The sequence below is a fragment of the Camponotus floridanus genome, unplaced genomic scaffold, assembly GCF_003227725.1.
Source record: "Camponotus floridanus strain SB8 unplaced genomic scaffold, Cflo_v7.5 scaffold201, whole genome shotgun sequence".
NCBI classification, from domain to species: domain Eukaryota; kingdom Metazoa; phylum Arthropoda; class Insecta; order Hymenoptera; family Formicidae; genus Camponotus; species Camponotus floridanus.
Window position 1 is genome coordinate 18,492 of NW_020229328.1, and position 17,373 is coordinate 35,864.

General features: G+C 30.3%; 1 protein-coding gene across 2 annotated transcripts; it reads right to left on the reverse strand.

Annotated features, from left to right (window-relative positions):
• Positions 1–79: 79 nt before the first annotated feature.
• On the reverse strand, positions 80–2,980 carry LOC105251603 (integrator complex subunit 10). Of its 2 annotated transcripts, XM_025408354.1 has the most exons (9): positions 2,963–2,980; positions 2,641–2,830; positions 2,357–2,424; positions 2,041–2,284; positions 1,437–1,944; positions 1,053–1,369; positions 779–943; positions 455–713; positions 80–375 (listed from the first exon to the last, which is right to left on the reverse strand). In XM_025408354.1, exons 2-9 carry the CDS (start codon positions 2,791–2,793, stop codon positions 209–211), a joined length of 1,881 nt encoding a protein of 626 aa, XP_025264139.1. In that variant the 5' UTR covers positions 2,794–2,830; positions 2,963–2,980; the 3' UTR covers positions 80–208. The 2 variants fall into 2 exon arrangements, with proteins under 2 accessions (XP_025264139.1, XP_011256841.1); XM_011258539.3 differs by lacking the exon at positions 2,963–2,980 and having other exon boundaries at positions 81–375; positions 2,641–2,923.
• Positions 2,981–17,373: the final 14,393 nt, after the last annotated feature.

Below are 17,373 nucleotides of genomic sequence, written 5' to 3' on the forward strand. Positions count from 1 at the left end.
GTGCTCAATATGTAAATTGAAATTTTGTGCGATAAATAAAAGCAATATGTTATTTTAATTGGACATGAATTTTTCTTTATATATTATTCCATATAAAATCTTCACAAAATATTTCATATAATATAATATTTGCCATGTATCACAAGTTATATAATTTTTGCCATGTATCACAAGTTATGACAAAATTAGAACAAGATCCAAAATTAATTCATGAAATAATTAAAGTATGCAGAATTGCAGTTTTTTCATTGACTATGAATTTTTGTAACAATTCGTCTAAAGGATCAATGCCATCGCGTGCAGCTAATCGACGCATGGCTTGCTTCACTTCCTCGCGCACTCCTTTATCAGCACCACGAGTAGTGATACGGCGATCTAAAATACAAATTATAGTTATTTTAATTTACATTTATCATATAAGCAATATAATAAACATGTGTCGAATGAAATATACTTTGTAAAACTCCCGCGGCTGTAGTTATGTCCAATGATATTCCACCACCGTGTTCAGTCCATAAATATGTTAATTCTTCCAAAATATCTACGCATATTATATACGTTTGGAATAACGGGTAAGCAAAACTTCCGCGATTAAGAATTCTTTCAGTTATTGCAGTCAAAGTATTGGCTTCTTGCGGCCAATCTATCTGTATTAGGACTAAAGCATGTCCAATAGCCAAGTCCCCGACATTTCCAAGTAAAGAGAAATTTTCCTAGAATCAATTATAATCTTATATTCTTTCTCTCTTTCTTTCTCTCTCGACCAATCGTATATTACCTTTATAGCTAAAAGAAGCAATTTGCAACAATATTGCAAAACAGAGAAACGGGCGAGAGTCAAATAATGTAAATGTCTTATGCTTGAAACCGTCAAATTGTGAGATATTTTGCCTGACACAGTGGGTAACAAACTTGCTACCAGAACAATATGTTCCAACATTCCCTAAAAAAAGATTATTTTTAATAACTTTGAAAATAGAAGGGAAATATATGAAATTAAAACAAGGGAAATATATGAAATTAAAAATCATGTGATTATAATAATAGCGCACCTTATAATCTCTCAAAAAGAAACACATACTAGCCAAACGAAGATTAACAGATAAATTACTGCCTTCTTGTGATAGTCTGGCCAGCACTTCATGATGTAAGCCTTTATACATCGCCAAATCTGTTAAGAATGGATTCAACCAGGAATCTAATCGTAACTGTTGACTCAGTTTGCCGATTTCTCTTTGAAGATAATCACTACTGTGTAACAAGTCCCACAATTTTACCGCCAATGCTAGACCATTGCCATTGTAATCACTATCACTGGTTACTACTATACTTGCATTTTCTTCTCGTTTTCGTTTTTTCAACTTTGGCTCTGATTTACAGAAATCAAGGAGTAAACATAAAGCTATAATCATTTGAATGTTGTAAATATATTTTACCTGTGGAGGAATGTATTCCTTCTCCAAAAGCCTCTACCAGGCAATACATTGTCTCGTCATTGTTAATAAGAGTGGCATGTTCGTTTAATATTCTTAATAATGTTACAACTGTACACATTAATAATTGTCTGACTACAAGCTCGTCGCATAAGCCTGTATTGTGCGCAATTGCATACTGTTGCAATCTATCACTGTACATCTCGCAGTTCCAAGGCGTAGAAAATAAATTGCTCAACTCCCATCCCAATTTCTTGCCTATTAACTCCACAATTTGGAATAATCTGTCCCATGGGTTTTGAATATGTGCATCCTGCGGCTGCTGTATATATGCCAAGTAAAATTCTATGGCCTTACATAGCAATCTTAAACTGAGACGAGGATTTAATTCTACAGGAGCAGCACCAAGCAATGGCAATGCATCGCATGCTAATAATCTTCTGAAACCATTCACAGCTCGGCCTGGATGACTGTGTTTCTCAGCAGTTAAGAGAGTCTCCACCAAACGTGGCTAAAATGATAAATAGATAATTTCTAAGAAACACATACTTTTATATATTTTAATCAATTTACTAAAAATACAATTTATATATCTTGAGATACATACTCCGTGAGTTGCTATGGTTTGGGGAAATCTACGTAACAACAAAAGCAATAATTTGCAATGCTCCATTGTGTCTTCGCTGTGATCGGCTGTCATGATAAGTAATCTATGTTGCAAATCCTGTGGAATATGTTGAAACATTTGGCATAAAAATTCTGCCTCGCTATCGCATTGCTCCAAGCGAAGGCATGTTGTCACCGTTTCTATTTCTTTCCATATGTCACGATCGTCCGGAAAATTTTGAAATCTATATTTTGGATTAGAAAAAAAAGCATATATGCATACATATATAAATTTCAGTATAATAATCAGTACTCACATTTCGCTGAAACATTTTGCTGCTTCTTTAACATTTTTTGACAGTTTCTCGATTCGATATGCCTCAAACTAAAAACAGTGCAAAGAATTAAGCAACTGTACATTATTATACAACTATATACACAATTATTATACAATTATTATACAACTATATACACTAGTTTCAATCTCAGCTATTATAAAATTTAAACCATTAATTTTCAAAATGTACAATTAATTATCATTATTGTTAATTTGAAAGTAAAAAAAAAGAAAAAAGTTAAGAAGATGATGAAACATTCAAACCTGAACTTTCGCACTATGAGGAAACAGAGATTTTGCAGTAATTAGCCACGATTTAGCAGCATAAATATCGATCGGCAACGCTTCTTTAGCCCTCCTTATTAAATAATCTTCCTTAGATAATTGATTATCCGGACCAGGTGGTTTTTCCAACATTTTGTGTATAATATTAGATGGAGAAAACGTAATCTTTCTAAAATTTTTACCAAATACACCTGTTATATGTAACTTAAATGTACACAACTCTCTCTCTCTTTCTCTCCACACTATTTCCTCTCTCCATAATATTTGTAAATATATAACATTAAATTGTTTATTCTCTTACATAGGCGCTCTTTATTGACGATAAATGATTTTATCTTAGCTAACAGCAAATATTTTCAATTACATGCCAAATAAATATCGCTATTAAATCTTAATTTCAATTTCTGATTTGGGCAACATTACTAGATTTTCCGATGTAATTCGACGCTGATTGGTCGGATCTGAAAGTAGAAACCAATCATATTCGTTTGCTACTTAGCGGTTATGTCCGCTGAATGCAGCCATGACGTTGAAGATGCTTTGAAACGTTTGATTGACCAATCAGGTAAAAGGAGTAAAGATTTCTTTAATCTGATTGGTCAATCAAACGCTTCAAAGCATCCTCAGCGTCTCTTTGATCGCAGCCATTACAAGAATTTCCGATGTAATTCGACGCTGATTCATCGGACCTAAAAGTAGAAACCAATCATGTTCGATTGCTGTTCAGCAGTTAATTCGTTGGGTCCTTAGGACGCATTCATGCCTTGGCAAATAAAGTCACTAGATTTACAAAGTACCTCAATCATTCGCCATTTTGGCTCCAACAGGCGGCATTCAAATTATATATTTGCATGAACCCTTGATGACAATATATTTTTGTCAATTAATTTCAGTTATTCGCGTTTTTTGTTATTTTCGCTTTTTGGGATGAGAAATAAACGAAAACCTTTTTCGTTTTGATTTCTAGCAGAGAGAAGCCTGAGAGCGGTCATGGCTCCCTGATTTAGGTGAAACCCGTATTTGAAGCGCTTCTAAAAATAATTTGTAATTGCTTTTTCAATATTAAAAGATTAATATTATTACAGTTTCTTAACAGCATATGTAGATACTGAGAATATTTGAAGAATATCGCAAAAGTATAATGCATATATTCCCCAGATAGAACATGAAACTCATAATGACATCATTATGACGTCACCTAAAAATCATTTTAGAAAAATCATAATGATCTCATTTGATATACTTTTTTTTGGTGACTTATTAATATCATTTTATTAATTATTCATTTTATTATTTATTTATTTAATCATTTTATTAATATCATTTTTTATATATATTACGCAATTATTTGTTTATTTAATTATTCATGTATATTTTAATTATATTTAAGCAACATAATCTTTTTAAAATTATATAATGCGATTATTGAACTTAAAAATTTATGATTCTTTTTGTCATCTTTAACTTATTTTTTAATCATTTTTGTTTAAGTAATTTTTGAGTGATAAATAAAATCATGACGTCAATGATGTCATTAAGAGTTTCATGTTCTACTGGGTCATCATTCAGAACATTCGAGCTCTGGAGCTCCATATATAAATAACTACAGACGGTTAATTTTTTTTAAATTCCATCATACATATATCTATATACAGAACATTAAATGAATATCCATCCAAAAATAAATATCAATATATACATAAAAAAATGTATTTATATATAATAAATATTCACTGAATGTTGTACAGATATTTACAAGATATTGATTTACATATGTGACTTGTAGATATTTATGAAACCTCGAATTGCGGACATTTGGATATCCACAACATTTACAATAACTATTTTTCATATATTCGTGGAAATCTTTAAGCCTATGAAGAATATCTAGTGGATATTTAATACCAATTATTTTCTGTATGGGAATTAAATCGATCAAGTTTTTGAGAAATGACATTAAAATAAAAATTTAGTAATTAATGGACATAATATTAAATTGATTGAAAATTGACTTATAATCGTCATAAAGTTGACTTCTAAGTCGACTTATTAGCTGAGTGACAGTCGACTATAGTCAAGTCATTTGTCGGGTGTTAGTCGACCTTAAGTTGACATTTAGTCTGACTTTGAAGTCGACTTTAGACTTTTTCTGCCGATTGACAGTCAATTAACGGTCGACTTGGTGCTGTTTGGGTATTTATTCTATCTTCTATAATACATATATGGCGGAATTCGACATCAAAAAATATTAATCGTAGCAGCTAACTTTTGGAGCTCTAGGTTCCTCTTATAAAAGAAGAGATACGGCTATAATAGTCATCGAGCTAATGCGCTCTTTTTTTCCAATAATGCCGCAGCCTTACACAGAAAAAAAATAAGTGTCAAATCAAAACTTATATACTTATACTTAAATTAACGCATTCATTGTTTCATATATACGCAACAATTTATAATCTTTTTAGAAGAATTTAATCATTTTAAATTTCAACAATATTATAGTCTTATTATAATTGTCACCTCAAGAATATATAATTATTTAAATCTATTTTAAGAAAATAATCTTTGATTTAAAATGTTATTTTCTATCTAACATTGTTTCTTTTCCATTCAGAGATTTAAGATTTAATTTCCACAAGAAAATTAAATCTTAAATTGTAAGAATATATTTTTTTGATTGAACTATATAAAATGGCTTCATTCAAGTAAACAATTATTCAAGCAATTATATTTTTCTTTAATTAACGCAATATAATCTTATTTCAAGATTTCCATGTTAAAACTAAATATATTTTCGAAACAAGAATGTCCTTTTTTTTCTGTGTATATACTGTCTTAGATGGATTTCATTTTCGGGTTAGGCGTTTTCCTTTTCGCTTCCTAGCGAACATGGTATTTTTTATTACAGATTCGAATTGTACGTGAAAAAATAAGAAACTTTTGTATCAAACGTTTTTTCTAAAAGTGCCTCTGTCAATCTTAAAATTCTTGAAAGTAAATGTGATGAACTTTAATAAAAAGTGCCTCTAAAAAAATTCAACTTTCGATCCGGATGACGTATTTCCGGTCGGAATCAAAAGTTGAAAATATCACCATTTGATTCACGCATGCTCAGTCTATCAGTTTATGACGTAAAAGTGAGAAAAATATTAAAAGAGATAATGGGTGGATTCTGTGATTTATAAAGTATTTAATTCATGTTTTGTGGTACAAAAAATATTTTAATTAAGGTTTCATTTGTTTATTTTCTTTAATATTTATATTTTATTTTGTTAATCTCTATATACAATTAAATATTTATTATATTTTTTATTATATTTTAATCAAATAATCATAATGTTTAGTTTCTCTAAAACGTTTATTTTTTATTTATGTTGCTAAAATATAATGTTTATATAAAGTTCAAGATTTGTCTGATTCAAATATGAGCGAGAATTGCTCAGATCTAGAGGACCAATTAAAAACTGGATATCACATGGTATGATTTAGACAGTCAGACATAGATTTATTTTTATATTTTGCTCTACATTAATCCAAAAAATAAATATCCAAGATTTAAATATTGATCTTTTGATAATTTATATTTAAACATTAATAAAATGTCAAAAAGATCAATCATTTCTAATATTCTTGAAAAAAATTCTTAAAAATTATTAATTTTTCCTACTATTAGAATAAAAACTGGGTCCTCCATTTCAATTATAATACGCGCGATAAAGCATCCCAATGGCTTATATTATCGTCTCAATTACCGACATCATCAATTGCCAGACAATACGCGTCGATCTGGCGGCTTAAAGGTCGACGATTTTTCTCGAGATTTTTCCCGGGACAGCGCGAGGCGGGCAACAAAGACGTAATTTTGCAAATCCCCTGAGCGATATGGAGGCGTTTCCGCGTACGGGCTCGAGTAGTTCCATTTATAAAGATATAACAGAGCGTCTTAAATCCGCTTATGCTATACTATGTACTCCATGAGACGCAGATTCTATCCCGTGAGCCTCCCACAAAAGCTCCCTTAAGTGGTTATGGCGCTTTGGCTTTGTATCCGACGGCTTTTCGCGGGCTCGACTTAAGTATCGGAAATAAAGCTTCATCGACCCGATCTTGATTTATGCGCGAAAATGGAAAATCGCCATCGAATTGCCTTTTCAGTACTAACCTGCACGAAGGATGATTTATCATCGATGGTCCATCTGATTTCCTTGATATAAAGAATCTAGAGGTAGAACAAAACAACTCTTTACATACAAAGTAATACTCTTTAAAGATATTCTTTGTCGCAACGTTATTGGAAATATTAATAATTAAATTAGCTAACAATAAGAAACGTACATATATTTTATTGTTACTTTTACGATCCACAAGATAATATATAATGTTTTTTATAAAACTATATATTCCTTTTTCTTTAAAAATGAAAGAATATAAGCTCTAATTTTTAAGTAATATATATATATATATATATATATATATATATATATATATAATTGGAGAACGTGTATTTCAAATCAAACATAAAATATAGTAAAATTAAACATAAAATATAGTAAAACATTAATGATTTATTAAAAAATAAAAAATTTGAAATACAAATTATAAATAATAATGAAATAATGAAATAAAAATTATAATAAATTAATTTTTGTGTATTTCAAGTCAAACATAAAATATAGTAAAACATTAATGATTTATTAAAAAATAAAAAATTTGAAATACAAATTATAAATAATAATGAAATAAAAATGAAAATTATAAATAATAATGAAATAATGAAATAAAAATTATAATAAATTAATTTTTGTGTATTGTAAGATTTTTTTTCTATAATGCATTTTTTCTCTCTCATCTTCCGAGAGAAGATTGTCGAATGGAAATTAGTTAATATAGTTATTTCGAGCCGAGATCCATGGGGTGACAATGGTGTCATGTTTCGTCTGCAACTAAATTTCGCATCTACAAGGCGGTTAGGAATGCACAGCCGGTGGCTGTATTAGTTTCTTCTCTGTCTCTCCTTCACGGTGGTTCCCATAATAGCATTAAAATTACTGAGGAAATTCAATTCTCATAGAGTTGGATATATATCGCTCGTATAGCTCATACTCGTGCTTATAGTCGATTGTGCACGAAAAAAATCATGACAAATGGATAGCGTTTAACATTCGATTCGAATCAATACTCAGCTTAACCTCAGATGAGATAAGAAGGAAAAATAAAATTATATATTTCTCGATATAACATTGTGATACAGAATTAATAAGTATAAACACTTACAGTCGCATTTATATTTCAGCAACAAGAAGTTACACGTGATACAAGTAACGAAATAAAAATTTTAAAATTAATTAAAATTTGCAACCAGTATTTTTTTAAAACAATTTTCATGTTAAATAAATGTGAACATAAATTTCAAATATGTAATTTTACTAAAATCTATTTAACTGTGCTTGGATATAGCAATTGTTTATATTTCATATAAAAAATATCTATATTTTGGATAATTTTCATAAAAAAGTATTTTAAAAAGCTAATATTTATCAAAATAAAAGAGATTGTTTCGAGTGATATTATTAGAATTTTATTCATATTGCTCAAAATATTTGCGCAAGTGTTTACAGTGTTTACAGTTTCGTGAAAATCTGCTGAATATTATCAGATAAAGCAGCATAGAGTAGTTTAAATATATGTATATATATTTAAATGTGTGTATATACACTGGGGTAAATAATCAAAATATAGATATTTAAAAGAGACGTTTTCCTTCAAATTCTCTGACAAGTATTTTCTCTTAATAAATTTAGTTAATTTTTTAATTTTGATAAACATAGATAGTATACTTTTCTCGGTTCACACAGATTTGTTTTAAAATAAAATTTAAACAATATAAAGGAAAACATTTCTGAAGGACAATTCTTTCTCTCTCTTAAATTCTTTCAACTTTTTTTATTTCTAGAAATAAACTCCCCGTTGAAGCAACTCTTTTTTGATCGAACGAGAACTCGCATTTGATGAAAAACACCCTGTATATGTCGCGTACAGCCATGTAGCCAGCAACCACTATAGATAGCTTAGGTTGGTTAGTTAGCGTGCAAGTACACGTATCAAAGGCACTCAGAATCCGAGCTTAACAAAGGCAGCTTCGGGTTTACCAACCGTGTCACGTAGTACGTGTATACCTTACCTGCCTACTCACGCGCACGCTTCGCAAAACCTAAACCTCCTGGCGGGCCGCATAACTTTGGCCTTAATGCGTCAACGGGGAGCGGGATAAGTTTCAGGAGGCGGATCAATTAAAACTAATTATTCCCCTCAGCGTAATCGGAGCTCCCGCGGGCGATCGCGACTAATTGTATACGCAAGGGCTGTGTTTAAAGGAGGGGTCACACTGATAGAAAACAATATTGAGAGTTTCTAGAATAACTTGTGAAATGTCATCTGTGATTAACTTTAACTTAAAGAATCAAGAGAACTCGGTATGATTATAAAAATTCGATATATTATAAGCTTTAATATTATTAATAAAATCGGAAATTTAATACGATATAATTATAAAAATTCGATATATTATAAGCTTTAATATTATTAATAAAATCGGAAATTTAATAAGATATGAAATATAAAAGATGCACTTCCGAAAAGAATATATCTCTTATTGTTCTGAAATTTTATATACTAATGCATTTGGACGCGCACGCTTATTACGAATGTGACAATGAAAATTAGCGACAAGATAATCTTCAAAGTCAAAATGAAGAAAAAAATAATTTTTTTGTAATTATTTTCTTCATTATCTTAATAAATATTGATTTTAATAGAAAAAGTTTCAAATAAAAGTTGTATCTTAAAAATGCAACTTTTAAGTTGTATACATTATTACTGCAAAAAAACAATATTTTATGAGAAAAATGCGAATTAATATTTTGAGTCCTTCGATTAGGACATCCATGTTTCTATAATTTTGCCTGGATTTGTAACTTTGCACACAAAGCAAGAAACTGAATTTTAATTTGTAATTATAAATAGGTTTGGGTCAGGTAATACAGCAGTATTTCCTTTGAGAAGTGGAGCCCCTCCGTAGGGGGAGGACGGAACTCATTCATGTATGTACTTTCGATACGAAGGATAGGTTAAGATGATAACGCACTGCACAATAATAGATGGACTTAAAATTTTAACGATTTTATTAAAATATATTAAAAAGAAATTGCGTTTTTCTCATAAAATACTGCTTCAACAGTAATAATGTATAACATAATAATATAGAACATAAAAGTTGCGTTTTTAAGGTAAGAGATATAATTTTTATTTGAAACTTTTTCTATTAAAATCAATCTTATAACTTGTATCAGAAAAAATCGTACTGTGGCAATCGAAAGTGGATTTGAAAGGTAAAGATCAATATTATACGATGCCATTGGTGGAAATATTTAAAAAATTAGCTTCCCTTATAATAAATTCCCTTGTAATAAATTTGAAATTAATCGAAATAGTCATTTTTGGACTATTTAACCAAATTATTCAAGAACGTGTTGAAAAAATTCTGCGAAAATTCTGCTAGAGATTCTGCTAGATTTGTCTTCAACGTTAAAAGCTTTATTAAATTCACTTGCTCTGCTTTTTGTAACTAACCAAACCTAAAATTTTGCAGGGCTATGTAATCAATAACCAATGATCGAGTAACCGACTTTTTTCTTATAATTCGATATTTTATTAAAATCTTTCATTCTTAATTTAATATATAACTCAACTGATGCTTACATCAAAACATGCGTGAAATAGGAAAAATGTATAACTAACTTATAATAAAATGTTATTATAGTAACCATAAGGATGAGTCCCCCCTCCTAAAACTCGAAATATGTGATGGTGATTAGGCATTCGCACGGATCACAGAAAAGTGCCGATAAGCATCGCAAATTCGGTCTCGTGTGTACGATGCTCCTCCACGATAGGGGCTATCACAAATTTCAAGCCAAATGTGCAACTAAGTACCTACTTAGGCACCCCGTTTGACGCAAGGGATTGAGCTCGTCCATTTGAATGGGAGATTTAGCCAGCGGATTTTCCCGTCCCGAATTGAGCTATTGTGTCCTTTTAAAACGACCACCTGACGGCCCTTGACACACTACCGTTTGCCTTTCTGCATTTTAAACACGGCTCGTTTGTCCTCTCTCAGTCGAATCTCGATTGATAAAGACAATTCAAAAGAAAAAAATATGTAACTGTTAATTGCAAATTACATATTTTTTCTAAAAAAACATATATGTTTTCTTTACACCAATTGATTTTTCTTATTATTTCATGCATAAAAATATTGAGATAATAATGAAAAATGAATATTTTACGAGATATTTTATAGTTTATGTAAAATTAAGAAATTATTTTAAGTCTCATAATTCGAAAAGTACTTAATGAAAAATAATTTAATTATAGTGTTTTGGAAAGCTTTCGAGATAAGCTACAAGAATATGTAATGAGAAATAGGGGTTTCTATTTAAAATTTTTCAGTTTTTTAAGTATGTCCGTCAAATAGTCTTCAAATTTGATCTCTAAATCAAGATCACCATCAGATGTTCCTCTTTGAATCCTACAACTTTTGTATATGACTTTTTTTCTAAAGTGCCTTTCTAAAGAGTTATTCCAATGAATCATTTAAAATGGAACACTCTTTATATGTATATATATATGTATATCATGTTTGAGAAGTAAAGAAATTATATAAATAATAATAATTTTATCCTAAATTATATTATAAAAATTATATTAAATATAATTATATATTGTTTTAAGCAATTATATCAGATAAAAATTGTTAATAAAATCGAGATAAGATAATCCATACGAGATAAAACTCGATCAAAATCGATCAAAATTTTTATTACAAAGATTCACTCAAAAATCAAAATAAGACTTATAAGTTTTCAAAAGTTTTTAAAACTAATAAATATTTTTATGATTATTGTCTTATCTTAACTCTCTTGCGATCCTAGAATCGAATACGAAACACAATGTGTGTATTATTAAAAATTGGATATTGGTTTAATATTTTAATGTATTCAAATCATATTTTATTTTTCGGAAAGGGATTTAGCTGGACTTATTGCGAGTATTTTAGAAATAATCGTCAACGCGACAATATCAGACAGTGTAAATTGTTGTGCGAACATTATCGCTTCAATTTTGGCAGCTGCTTTATTAACACCGCTTTTTCCAAGCCACGGCGCCAATCTGCCCTAGAGCATAACACGAAAATCTAATAGACGCGTTCACGCCCAAAAAATTAGCCCAAATGAATAAATACGAATGCGCTCGATGTGAAAAGAATTGACTTTGGTGAGTCCTAGTCTATAATTATTCTATATATAATATTTCATCAATTTCGTTAAAATTCATGTCATGTCTCTATTAAAAATCGTGATATGTAATAGGATAAAGTATAAACCAAACTCCAATGAGATGGAGTTTTAACTAACGTATAAATGTAAAGGACGGCAATCTCTTTTGCGACAATACTTTTCCGAATACACACGAGATGTTTTGGCACCCCAACGCGCAGAAATTGCTCGTCCCTCTTGTAATACGCGCGCTACCCCATCTATCGAATTATTTTGATTCTGCGATAATTCACCCTTAATATGCCGTTCCCTCTCTGTGTAAAGCGAGAGGAAGAGAAAAATGGTGATTTGATCTTTTTGATGGAAACTTCGAAAATATCACGCCGCAGTGCACGAAAGCGCTCTTTCTGATAAAAATTCGACACGAGAGAGGGATTAACGGTGTTTATCGGAAACAAATGATATATAACGAACGAATATTACGATTTTAAGCATGCTTATATTAAGCAGACGAATATTAATTAACGAAATTATTCCAAATAGAAAAAATGGCATAGAAACAATATTATATAAAATTTATATATATATATATATATATATAAATTATATATAAAAATAATATAATTAAATATATATATATATATAAATTATATATAAAAATAATATAATTAAATATAAAATTTATATTAAATATAAACTCGAAATAATAACTCTAAAAATATAACTCTAAAAATACAATAAATCCTAAAGTTTTGTAAAATCGTAATATGTTAAAATAAAACTATTTGACAGTAAAAAAAAGATATTCCGCTACAAATTCTAATTCAATAATGCATCTAAATAATAGCTAAATTGATGTGTTTTTTATTGCGGTTTCCAAAACCTTTTTTTATACAATATCTGTATATATTTTACACGATTATCGAGAATGAGAAATTCTGTAAAGCTTATCGAACAGCTTAAAACGTTGCCACGTGGCCTCTCCCAATGAAAGAATGAATCATTAGCGCGAATCCTTTGGCCGTGTCAAATTGTCTTTGAGAGAGAAAGGGATGTGAAAGGAAATTTCATCGAAGCTGATTTCGAGGCTTCGTAATTTTTGGAAAAGTACACGCCGTATAACGCGCGCGATAATCCGTCGCGACGACCATTGTCGACGTGAAATTGAATTTCGTCAATTAGATTTTCGGCATTTACGGTTGGTTAATCCACGCACCGAGTCGACAATGGACACAGCTGCACATATATGAGTCGCGATACATACTCACGCTCATGTTAGGATCACCCCATCCTCGGGGGGGCTTCATCCGTTTCCTCGCATTATTATAATGTGGCCTCGGGCCACGAATTTTACCAGATCATGAGTCCGTGTCTAATTTATTGTCCATATTCAGGATCAGGACGAGTGCGAGATCTGGCCATTAGATCTGGATAATTGACAGGGATTCCACTTCGGACTCCCATTCGCGACGATCGAAAGACATAGTAATGCTTAAATATTTGTCAAAATTCTCTCTTAGAGATTGAACGAAAATTTTAACATGATCTATATTTTAATGATAAGCGCGATCTATTTGTGACATTAAAATATTTAAATATATTTCTTTGCGAGCAATAGAAAGATGTAGATTTTTTTTAAATACAAAATAACACATCTTCTTATTTTTGGAATTCAATATTAAACTTTATATTGATTTTCAATGTCAAATTTTAATACTAATACAGGAAATAAATTTTTATACAAATATAAGAAATATAATTCAACGGATGAGAACTTTAATTCTTTTGTGATCTACATAATCCTTTAATTTTTCCATTTTTCGGAATACATATAATTATCTTAATTTTTTAATTTGATAAGTTTTATTATTTTAATTTTTGAAATAATATATGAAAATATTGTGACTTGTGTATAATTAAAATTTACGATATATAATTGTTATAATTAATTACTATAATAATTGTTAAAATTATTATTAGATATTATTATTATGTTTTATTACGTATTATTATTATTATTATTATTATTATTATTATTATTATTATGTCTAAGTAAAATTCAATCTACGTATTATGGAATAAAAAGAGGTGCAATTTTATTATTTACTTCCATCCATTTTATTCGCAATCCATTGTAAAAGTATTTAACACGATTTCAGATCGAGATATTAAATATCCGGAGAGAGATCGAATAAACATTCTTTGAGAGAGAATTCCTCCTCGTAGAGTCAAGTGTAGCGTATTCAAACGATAAAAGAAAAACGAATCTTCTCTTTTCGCGATATTTCGTCCTTAATTGAGGTGCTTCGAAGATCGTCGCACGAACGGACGTCGGATTTGAATATTCCTTCGACTAATTCCCGACCGACAAAAGATGTTATTTTCTCTCTCTCTCTCTCTCTCTCTCTCTCTCTCTCTCTCTTTCTCCACCTCTTTCCCTATCCTCATCTTAAACCCCGTGAACCTCTTCCTCGCTCTTTCCGTCCCGCGTTTCCCCAAGAGAGTCCAAGTTTGCGCCGAGCGTCTTGGTTAATCACTATAATTGATATTCCGCTGATATCACCGTGGCGAGTAACGGAGTAACACAGTAACGAAGTAACCCGATTAAAGGGGGGTGAGGGTCTCTTATTGGCTCGCTCGCTCATTCTCCTGGATTGAATTATATTATTACCGCCAGTATGGCAGGAAGGAGAGGGGAAGGAGAGAAAACCGGGGTAAGGACAGTTTCCTCTCGCAAACTCTCGTGAACAGACAACGATTTTCGAATCGAGGGAACATGCGACGAGTAAACACCGTCAGAATCAATCTTTCGGATTCTTATCGATTCGCCTTCCTGTCAATTATTCAGTCGAATATTACACTCTATCACACAAGATTTTAATTAAACTTGAAAAATGTATGTATCGTATATTTTTTATCTTTTAACGAATAATTAAATATATTTTTTACAAGAGTATAAAAATAATACTAATAAAAATGAAAATTATAAAACTAAAATAGGATTTACTATATTTGCAAAAAAAACTCATCACATTGCACACATATGTATTGTAATGTGTTTCTAACGTCCAATTAACTGATGTCACGATATGTAACAATATCTTGAAACCAGTATAATGTTAAAACGATCGATAACATCGCTATACGCCAATAATTATCGTAACGATGGCATAACCTAATGACTAATGCTAATGCTAATATTATCTTCAAAGAAATATTGTATATCGCATTTTATAAGTCAAAGATGATCATTACACAAAAATCATGACGCCTCTCTTCCTTCTGCGTTTCTTTCCAGAGCAGCGATTCGTTTAGCAGAGGAACAATGACGTATCGGTAACTTCCGGCACGTGAGACCGGGAATTCTCCGCATGCGGAATGAACTCAATCGCGGCGGAATCCTATGTAGAAAATCCTGTAGCATCACGCAAGGGCGGTTACGGAGTACGGGCCGCTGATTTCCGACGTTAATGACATATTTGCGACAATAATGTTCTGTGTAAACGAGCATATTATATAATGGCGAAATGCGGGAAACCGGGTGTATTCAGGCTCGGGTACAGAATAGGAAGAGAAAAAGATTTTTTTAGAGAAATATATAGAAAAAAAGAAATATTTATATTTAAATAATATCAATAAATAAATAAATAAATAAATAAATATAAATATATATATATATTTATTTATTTATTTATTTCTAAATACCAAATCGAATGTCAAACTTTACATATCGATTTCTGCTGCCAAATATTTTAATATGATAATACGAAATATATTCAACAGATGAAAATTTAAGTTTGGAACTCACGCGAGCTTTAATTAATTTCTCGATTTTCCGAAATACGTATCATTATTTTAATTTTTTAATTTACTAACTTTTATTTAATTTCTGAAATGGGATGATTAGCGAACATATCGTGATTCGTGAAGAACTGAAATCTAGGACTATTATAAAATGTAATAAAATTAAAAAATCGAAATAAAATAATAATATTATCTAATAAATATAAAATTCTAAAATATAATTAAAATTCTTAAAATATTATTATTAATATTATTATTAATGTTATTATAATTATATTATGTAATTAACATCTAATCTATAATATCATATTTTTTTGAAAAATTTCATAGTTACTTAGCCTGTTTAGTCCGACCCTGAGTGCGTTTATGAAATACGTGTGCAGGTCGTTATGTATACGTGCCACTTGTGCGTGTACATACATACACGCATGAATCAGCGACACGCGTGCGTTTTTCTTGCCGCGCCGCAGTGTGGGTGGAAGGTACTCACGGCCGCAGGAAACAGCGCATCATGGTAATAACTGTCATCAAACGACAACCACTTAGAACCAGACCAAGTTCCACGTGGAAAATTCGTTGTTTTACATCCCATTTTGCGGAGACACGATACACACTAAATCACTGCGACAAGAGAGAAGCAGTCTTTGCTCTTCGTATAAAGTTTACCAGTGTCTTTTAATCAAGAGACACAAAAAGAAATGATTTATAATATATATGCATTTATAATTCTAAAATGACTTTTAATAATTAAAATATGAATCATCAGAGAGTATTTAAGTGTCGCTGTTATAAACAGACTTAAAATGTAGTAAGAAAGCAATACTTTACTTATCATCACAACTAAAGTGTAAATTTTAGTTTCAAAAAAATTGCAATTTTACGTATAAATATGCGTCTTTCCGCACAAAACTATATTGATAAAATTCTTAGGATTTTTAAATTTCATCTATTTGCCCAAAAATATTTCGCAGTATTTTTTATTTAATAATTTATTTAGATAACCGAATCTGAAAATTATTAGAGATTTATTCTCTTATTTAAAAAAATATTTTTGGATAATTTATTAAAAAATTCATAAAATAACTGAGTATGATTGAAGAACATTTTTCTTTCAAGGATAATAAATGAATGGCAATGAGTTCAATCACATTCGGGTCCAAATATATCGGAAAAAAGGTGGTAATTTAATGACACATTTTGATTTGACGTTTATTGCCTTTTTGCTAGAATATCCGTAATTCGTGGCACGAAATGCCGTGTTGATTTTGTACCAGACATGCTTGTTCACGGACGCAGGAAACGGCGCATCATGGTAATAACAGTCATCACACGGCGAACCAGTTAGAGTCGGGATAGAAGATTCGCGGAAAATTTACCACAGCTATGGTGAAATAATATTTTAAAATAATTCAATAGAGAGATATCTCTTCGATTGAAATAAGCCGATTTAAAGCAAAGATCAATAACTAACGGTTCTTATATATTCTTATAATTTTTTTCCTTTACTAGAAATATATTTCAATTTGTGTATTTCTCACGGTATATGTTATATGTTAGCAATTTTAATTTCTTTAAC

Bases quoted from the DNA above. Each gene is read 5' to 3' on its own strand.
- LOC105251603 (XM_025408354.1), bottom strand. From the start codon at position 2,793: ATGTTGGAAAAACCACCTGGTCCGGATAATCAATTATCTAAGGAAGAT. The intron at 2,425-2,640 runs GTTTGAATGTTT...CACTGTTTTTAG, and splicing joins CTCATAGTGCGAAAGTTCAG to TTTGAGGCATATCGAATCGA. The intron at 944-1,052 runs GTGCGCTATTAT...ATCTTTTTTTAG, and splicing joins TCTTTTTGAGAGATTATAAG to GGAATGTTGGAACATATTGT.